This window comes from Alosa pseudoharengus, unplaced genomic scaffold, assembly GCF_046254945.1.
Source record: "Alosa pseudoharengus isolate Yale_2024_CS ecotype anadromous, Long Island Sound unplaced genomic scaffold, YU_APseudo_1.1 YU_APseudo_1.1_scf_8, whole genome shotgun sequence".
NCBI classification, from domain to species: domain Eukaryota; kingdom Metazoa; phylum Chordata; class Actinopteri; order Clupeiformes; family Clupeidae; genus Alosa; species Alosa pseudoharengus.
Window position 1 is genome coordinate 4,196,364 of NW_027468870.1, and position 9,185 is coordinate 4,205,548.

Sequence of the window (9,185 nt, forward strand, 5' to 3'; positions counted from 1 at the left end):
GAACCCGGGTCACCGGCGTACGGTGCAGGTGCCCCAGCCAGTTAAGAAACACTGCTTTACAATGAACCTCACTAACCACCACCAATGTGCAAATGTATTGCACCCATTCATTGCTGCTAAAGGGGACACAGTTATTACATTTTAATATCTGTGCACTTCTACCTGTGTAAAGGTGTAGAGGCGTTATATTAAGCCCTACGCATCATAAGAGAGTTCTGTGTCACCAGTCACAGGTGCACAATAAAATACAGCTCTGGAAAACATTAAGAGAGCAGTGCAATTTTTACTGAAATCAGCATCTCTGCAAGTATGACAGCCATTCCATCCCAATGTCTGTTAAATATCAACACAAGCACACCTCATTCTACTTACTAAGGTGCTGATTAGGTGATCACCTGAACCAAATCTTATTAAACGAGGAAAAGTATGAAAACCTGCTGTGGTCATCACTATCCTCTTGCAATAGGACCATCTGGATGGCAAAAACAGTGCTAATAGTACATCAAAAGTAATTGGAATCAAAAATAACTATTGATCATGCCAAAAGAGTTGAAAAGAAAGCTTTTAAGTGAGTCAAAGAAGGGTTCAATTCCGGCTTTACTGGCAGAGGGGTACAGGGAGCGCCAGGTTGCTTCCATCCTTAACATTTCTAAGAGGGCGGCTCATAAGAACAAGGTAAAAGGTCAAGCAGCAGACACTGGGGACGACAAAGCTACAGACCAGCAGAGGGTCTAATCTGGATGACGTCAACTCATTGGAATGTCACTCAGCAACCGTAGGATGACCTCAAAATAACGTACAGAAAGAAGCAACCGTAGGATGACCTCAAAATAACGTACAGAAAGAAGGTGGGGTGAAGTGCACGGCGAGAACGGAACGAAACAGGCCTCTTTTTTGAAAGAATAATACAAAATTGCTAATTTTACACATACGTATAAATAGTAACATCAGAGAAAAGCTGATCATTTTGCAGTGGTCTCTTGATTTGTCCAGAACTGTATCTGCCCTGAAGTTGGTGAATAGCAAGGCAGTAAGGGACCACTAGGGGGGGCTGCTGTTGCAGAAGTGGAATGGGAGACTGCAGCTGAATTCCAGCCCAGTGGCTGATGGGTCGTTTGAGTGACTGTATCGGTGTATAGCATCTGCCTACTCATTGCCTCAGCACATACAGGGCAGAAAGGGGTAGATGTCAGATGGGGGATCAGACGTCACATGAGATTACTGATGTTGCATTGAGTAAGATGCATCATATCTTTGTGTGTAGGAGGGTTTAGAGATGCTGTACATCAATAGAGTAATGCTGTTATGCATAAATAGTGTTAAGCTTAATGCATGCTGTTGTTATTATCATCATGTTCACAAAACGTTTCCACACTGATTGATGTCATGTTCTGAAATAGCTAATTAAATGCACTCGTGTGTGTGAGGGTGTAGAAGACCTACACACACATAGCACAATGTGATGGACTGCCTTGTTGGTCTTGCTCATATCCCTCATGTCGTATCACTCTGGGTTGTGTCCTGGCGTGACTAACTCATGTGTCTTGGCGTGACTAACTCATGTGTCTTGGCGTGACTAACTCATGTGTCCTGGCGTGACTAACTCATGTGTCCTGGCGTGACTAACTCATGTGTCTTGGCGTGACTAACTCATGTGTCCTGGCGTGACTAACTCATGTGTCTTGGCGTGACTAACTCATGCGTCCTGGCGTGTCGTGTCGTGGCGTGGCGTGTCCTGGCGTGGCGTGTCCTGGCGTGTCATGGCGTGGCGTGGCGTGGCATGTCCTGGCGTGGCGTGTCCTGGCGTGTCCTGGCGTGGCGTGTCCTGCCGTGGCGTGTCCTGGCGTGGCGTGTCCTGGCGTGGTGTGTCCTGGTGTGGCGTGTCCTGGCGTGGCGTGTCCTGGCGTGGCCTGGCGTGGCGTGTTGGTCTTGCTCATATCCCTCATGTCGTATCACTCTGGAAACGCCATGTGTCCTGGCGTGGTTAGGAATGCTGTGCTCCTGGTTACGAGACTACCATGTGTCCTGGCGTGACTAACTCATGTGTCCTGGCGTGACTAACTCATGTGTCCTGGCGTGACTAACTCATGTGTCTTGGCGTGACTAACTCATGTGTCCTGGCGTGACTAACTCATGTGTCCTGGCGTGACTAACTCATGTGTCTTGGCGTGACTAACTCATGTGTCCTGGCGTGACTAACTCATGTGTCTTGGCGTGACTAACTCATGCGTCCTGGCGTGGCGTGTCCTGGCGTGGTGTGTCCTGGCGTGGCGTGTCCTGGCATGGCGTGGCGTGTCCTGGCGTGGCCTGGCGTGGCGTGTCCTGGCGCGGCGTGGCGTGGCGTGTCCTGGCGTGGCGTGTCCTGCCGTGTCCTGGCGCGGCGTGTCCCGGCGTGGTGTGTCCTGGCGTGTCCTGGCGTGGCGTGTCCTGGCGTGGCGTGTCCTGGCGTGGCGTGGCGTGGCGTGGCGTGTCCTGGCGTGGCCTGGCGTGGCGTGGCGTGGCGTGTCCTGGCGTGGTGTGTCCTGGCGTGGCGTGTCCTGGTGTGGCGTGTCCTGGCGCGGCGTGGCGTGGCGTGTCCTGGCGTGGCGTGTCCTGCCGTGTCCCGGCGTGGTGTGTCCTGGCGTGTCCTGGCGTGGTGTGTCCTGGCGTGGCGTGTCCTGCCGTGGCGTGGCGTGGCGTGTCCTGGCGTCGCGTGTCCTGGCGTGTCCTGGCGTGGCGTGTCCTGGCGTGGCGTGGCGTGTCCTGGCGTGGCGTGTCCTGCCGTGGCGTGTCCTGGCGTGGCGTGTCCTGGCGTGGCGTGTCCTGGCGTGGCGTGTCCTGGCCTGGCGTGGTGTGTCCTGGCGTGGCGTGGCGTGGCGTGTCCTGGCGTGGCGTGTCCTGGCGTGGCGTGTCCTGCCGTGTCCTGGCGTGTACTGGCGTGGCGTGGTTAAAAGCTGTGCTCCAGGTTTCGTGACTCAGCTCATCAGGCTCCGTATCTCTGATTGCATCACAGGCCGCCTCGTGCTGGCCTCTTCAGCTCGCTGTCCAATCACAGCCAGGGCCTTGGTTGCCAAGGCAACTGTACACTCACAAGCCCGTGTGTCGTGTTATGTGTGTGTGTGTGTGTGTGCAGATGATCGAGTCGGAGTGCTTTCAAGAGCTCAACGTCCTCAACCCAGACGGAAGCATCCCCCCTGACCTGGACTGGAGAGGACAACCCTCACCCCCACCCAAACAGGGCCTGCTACAGAGGCTCTTCGGGAGACAGGTACACACACACACACACACACACACACACACACAGCCCTCACCCCCACCCAAACAGGGCCCGCTACAGAGGCTCTTCGGGAGACAGGTAAGACCAGGGGAGATTCAAAATAAAACAGCAAGGCAGATTAATGTACAGAATAGTCACAGAGAAATAACTCTAGTAGGCTATCAAATGGCCTATTTAAACTCCCCCCAAAGTGAACTGGTAAATGTAGCTAAGCCAGCTGCCATGTCTCAGAACTCTATCGTATACTGTTTGGTCTATTCTGGGTTTTGGGATAATTTTTGCCCTCAAAGAACAATATAGCACTTTAATAATATCAATGTAATAACAGAGTGCCACTAAAGTTGAGACTGTTTACATGGTAAACCCTCTAATAGAGGAGACCTATGACTTCATTCTCTTAAAAACAAAGGACTCTTCTATTAGGAGGTTTACCACTTGCTATTGGTTTACTGGGTTGTATTGGGATGCCCTGTAGATATGGGCTAGAGTGTCCAGCCTCTCTGGTATTTCAGCTGTTCCTGTGTGAGCTGCTCAAAGTGCTCCTCTGTGTCGCCCTCTACAGGAGTGCTGTGGGAACTGCAGCGACAGTGATGAGGAACCCACCAGGCTGTGAGAGAGAGGTGCCCACCGAGATGCCCATCCCTGCTCCCTCGCCGAGATGCCCACCCCAAGATGCCCACCCCTGCCCCTTCTGTGCCCCCTCGCCGAGATGCCCACCCCTGCCCCTCCGCACCCCCTGGCCAACCCTCCCAAAGCTGCCCCCCCCGAAATCCTGCCTACTGCCCCCAACCCCCCCCCCCCACCCCCACCCCGGAGTGGCCCAACACAGAGGATTCCATTTGTTTACAATATTTGCACATTTGTATTTTTAAAAAGCAAGACAAAAAAACCACACCTCTATATAAATATTGGAATGTATATTTTCACTATAGCCAAGCTGTCCATGTGCTTGCCATCCAAGGCATAGCAAAAGGTGAAGAGGTCTACCAGGTGGGACAGGTGTGCTATGCGCCGTCCTCACCTACAGTACACCCCCCCCGTCGCCCTGTTCCACGTCATCGGTCCACATCCCCAGCTTGCGTCCGCATTGGAGTCCTGTCCGAGATGTCCCACTGTTAGCTACTGAAACATATTGCACATAATATTTATATTATATAATATTTATATTATATAACATGATATAACGCAGGGGGACAAGTGTCTGTTCGGAAATATTTTTATATTTATATTTCTCTTTTTATATATGTATATATATATAAACATACATATATGTTAGTTCAGACAATCAAAATGATCCCGTGTGTAGTCATGACATAAAACGTGCATGATGCCGATGTAAACAAAGACTTAGAGGCCATGTTGCTTAAAACTACTTTAGAAGGTTCATTCTGGTACTACTTTAGAGGGTTCCTTTCGAGCATTTACTGCATAACTGCGGCGCAGAAGTGTGTGTGTGTGTGTGTGTGCTAGGACCATGTCTGAGATCTATTAGGAAAACCAAACGGATGTGATGTAGGTGCAGAAGTGCATATATGTGTGTGTATGTGTGTGTGTGTTGTCACCTGGACTGCTCCATAGACCTCAGCTGGGAGGCTCTGAGTGGGTCTTCCTCCCCATCTCTCCTTCTCTCTCTCTCCATCCTTCCTTCTGTCTCTCTCTCCATCCTTCCTTCTGTCTCTCTCTCCATCCTTCCTTCTTTCTCTCTCTCCATCCTTCCTTCTGTCTCTCTCTCCATCTCTCCTTCTTTCTCTCTCTCCATCCTTCCTTCTGTCTCTCTCTCCATCCTTCCTTCTGTCTCTCTCTCCATCCTTCCTTCTGTCTCTCTCTCCATCCTTCCTTCTGTCTCTCTCTCCATCCTTCCTTCTGTCTCTCTCTCCATCCTTCCTTCTGTCTCTCTCTCTCTCTGCTTCTCTTTATTTCTCTTCTCACATGTGGACCTTGTAACTGCTGGGTCTTCATTTGCCTCTCTCTCATCCCTCTCTCTCATCCCTCTCTCTCATCCCTCTCTCTCATCCCTCTCTCTCATCCCTCTCTCTTCCTGCATATCTCACTTTCTCTCTCGTCGCCTTTTTCTTTGTCTCTCTCTCCATTCCTCCCTCTCTCTCTCTTCATTCATCCCTCTCTCTCTTCATTCCTCCCTCTCTCTCTCCATTCCTCCCTCTCTCTCTTCAGTCATCCCTCTCTCTCTTCATTCCTCCCTCTCTCCATTCTTCCCTCTCTCTCTTCATTCCTCCCTCTCTCTCTCCGCCTCTTTCTCTCCTCACATTCAGACCCTGTTACTGCTGGGTCTTCATTTGCCTCTCTCTCATCCCTCTCTCTTCATCCCTCTATCTTTATCCATCTCTCTCTCTCCCGCCTCACCCAGTGTCCTAGCCCCAAGTCATTTGCCTCTCTCTCATCCCTCTATCTCTCTCTCTATCTCTCTCTCTCTCTCTCTCCTGCCTCACCCAGTGTCCTAGCCCCTAGTCATATGCCTCATTTGCCAAAAAGTACCTTTAAAAGAGTTCTCATCAGGAACTACAGGACTTGCACTGCAGACCAAACCAGTTCTCTTTTCTTTTCTTTTTTTATACTTTTTTCTTTTTTTTCTTCCAACTTTTTTCCCTCTTCACAAACGGAGTCTGTGTGCATGTCTGATAAAGTTGCCTTTGGCCTGGTGAGGTACTCATAACATAACATGGTGTTAGTGTTGTTTAACGTGGCGATCTACAGAGGATAGACTTTAAGCTGATCCTGCTTGCCTCCGAATCCAGATCGGATCGGGGCCGGATGGGGTGCAGATGTGGGCCAGAACTGCCCGGTTCTGGAGCCCTGCGTTCCAGCATCTGCCCCCCACCGGACTGGTAATCTTGCAGCAGCAGTTGAACAGACCTGACCCCAGTACAACACGTACATCGTGCTTATATGGAGCAGACCTGCCCCCAGTACAATACGTACATTGTGCGTTTACGGAACTCACCGTACAATACGTACATCGTGCTTATGATGTGGAACAGACCCGACCCCCGTACAATACTTACATCATGCGTTTACGGAATTCACCTGACCCCAGTACAATACGTACATCGTGCTTATATGGAACAGTCCAGACCCCAGTGCAATACGTACTGTACATCGTGCTTATATGGAACAGACCTGCCCCCAGTACAATACGAACAGAGCATGTGGAAAAGAAAGATTCTGTTCTATGCCGAACACGCCTGGCCCTGGTACAATACTTCTGGCACACGCGTCCAAGAACGATTCCATGTAATTCAACTGTATTCTATTCTGCGCTGACCTGCCCTGCCCCCGGTACGAAGCGCATTTAGTCCCACATCAGCAACTTCCCCTGTGCTAGCGCCCCCTGCTGGGTAACCCTGCTCATTACCTGCCGATGAACTTACTGTCCTCAGACTGAACGGAGTGTGTGTGTGTGTGTGTGTGTGTGTGTGTAGAGGTGATTTGTGGTCACTTTTGGGGTGCCGTGGAAAGAAGGGGTGCTTTCTCTGGAGGGGGGGGGGGGGGGGTGAGGGGCTGTCACCCTGTAGAGGGCTCTCGGATGCTGCAGATCTCTGCGTTTATTCCCCATCGGCCACCCCGTCCACCTGTGCCCCAACGTCCCGACGTCGCCATGTCCCCAGCGTCCTCAGTGTCCCCCCACTCCGCCTCTGTCCACCACAGCTCAAGTACATTCCAGTCTACTGTACTGTACAGTGTAAAAAAGACACTTCTGATTTTGTTTGTTTGTTTGTTTGTTTAGCAATAATGGATGATCTATGTGTAAACAAAAAAAAGAAAACAAGAAGACACCACGGTACCTACAGTAGAGCAAGACTGAACTGAACTTAATTTTAATTTGTTTTGTTTTGTTTTGTGTTTGACGATGTGTCTGAGCCAAGCTGGAACACTGTGAGAGCGTACAGTATCGAATCGTGTCCATCACACAACTATTGGCATTCTCTTGGGTTCATTTTTGCCGCGCAATGCACTGAGGTTTTATCATGTGTATATACTGTGTGTGTGTGTGTGTGTGCGTGCGTGCGTGTGTGTGAAAGCAGCTTGCACTGTGTCCAAGCCTCTGTGTGTCTGTCTTGTTCTCCCTCTGCATGTGCAGCTGTTGGTCCGTTGCCATGGATACCATAATGTCAAATCCACTGCACCAAGGAAGTGATTCCCAAAGAGTGCAGTTTTTAAAAAAGTTCAGATGGTTATTTGTTTTTGTAGCTTTATTTTGTTGTTTATTGTTGTTTTAAGTGAGAGCACAATGAAGGGGACTTTGAGTAGAGGATGACGCTCTTCCTCATCTTAACCAGATGAACAGGAGTCTGTCTGCTGTGCTGTCGTTCACCTTAGTAGACTGCCTGTGGACCTGTGTGTGTGTATTTGTGTGTGTCTGTCTGCGCGTGTTTGCTTGTATGTGTGTGTGTGTGTGCGTGTGTGTGTGTGTGCGCGTGTGTGTGGTCTCAGGAGGACCAGTCTTCAGAGCCTCAAGGCGAAGCCTCTCTGATGTTGAAGCCTCAAACCCTTTTTGGGAGAAGAGTCCAGGAGAAGAACCTTATCTGGTGCCAATTAGTTCTTTCTCAGCCTCAAATCCTTCTAAAGAAAAGTTCTGAAGTAGCTGATGGGAGGAACTGTTGAAGAACAGTAATAGTCTGACCCTAGATCAGCTCCAAACTAAGAACCTCCCTATTGCTGTCCATGATTTAGGGGAGTCTTAGAAAGGTTCTTTACCTTAAGTATGAGGACATTGTCCATGATTAAGGGGGTTCTACGAAAGGTTCTTTACCTTAAGTATGAGGACGTTCCTACTGTATGTGTTCTGAAAGAGCAGTGTGTCCATTCGCCGTTTACACCAAGAACGATAATTAAAACGATATAAAAAAGTATCGCTCTAGCTCATATGAATGTCAGTGTGTGCACACACACACACGTAAACTATAACGATAACAAAGTGAACACACACACACACACGTAAACTATAACGATAACAAAGTGAACACACACACACATGTAAACTATAACGATAACAAAGTGAACACACACACGTAAACTATAACGATAACAAAGTGAAGAACGTCATCATCTGGGATCGTGAGAATGATAAAAAGCTGACAGCCAATCAGAATCCATCACATTTTTAGATATCACACTCATTAACGTGAGGAGAGACTATCCTCGTCTTGATCAGTGTGGATGCTTGTTGGATCGCTATGGTTACGGTTTTCGTTATCTTTCTATGGATCGTTATCTAATAGTTATCGCTCTTTGTGTGAATGGGCCTTCACTCTTAAACCCAAGTCAAACTCTCGAGTCACATCATGGAAAGATGATGATGGCATATCTTTCTGTGCTGTTTCAGTGAACAATATTTCAATGAAAATTATCAGGGATTTTGGTCAAGGTGAATTATCTGTTACTGTCCCAGTGTATGTGTATAAAAATCCCACTGTGTTCTTATGGAGAGGAAATGTGCACTATGGCCGAGAGAAATGCCTCTCCATGGAATGAGTACATTTCAGCTCGTAACTTAAGTCTAATATTCGTATGTTGTTTTTTCTTGACCACTATAACCCAATGTTTTTAACAGAGGCCTGCCTCAAGCCAGACTGTGGGGGTGCAACATTAAATTACTGAAACGGTCCATTAAATGGTGAAATAAGTGCTGCATTTCTTTCCTGTTATTCTGTGAAATTGCTTCATGTTTTTAAGCACTTGGGTACAGTATGTCTACGTTCTGCACTCTTAGTCAACTCTTATACACATGTCTTGTTTCCTTCTCATCGTGTGTGTGTGTCTGTGTGTGTGTGTGTAAGGTTGAGGTGTGTGTGTGTGTGTAAGGGTGGGATGTTGTGTGTGTGTCTCTGTGTGTGTGTGTGTGTAAGGTTGAGATGTTGTGTGTGTGTAAGGTTGGGATGTTGTGTGTGTGTAAGGTTGGGATGTTGTGTGT

General features: G+C 48.9%; 1 protein-coding gene across 1 annotated transcript in view; it reads left to right on the forward strand.

Moving 5' to 3' along the window:
* Positions 1-8,905, forward strand: part of grk6 (G protein-coupled receptor kinase 6) — an 80,801-nt gene extending 71,896 nt beyond the window's left edge. The window contains exons 15-16 of the mRNA XM_076274813.1: positions 3,113-3,247; positions 3,819-8,905. Coding sequence (XP_076130928.1) covers positions 3,113-3,247; positions 3,819-3,869 — 186 coding nt within the window. The 3' untranslated portion in view covers positions 3,870-8,905. The remainder of the gene's footprint in view (positions 1-3,112; positions 3,248-3,818) is intronic.
* Positions 8,906-9,185: the final 280 nt, after the last annotated feature.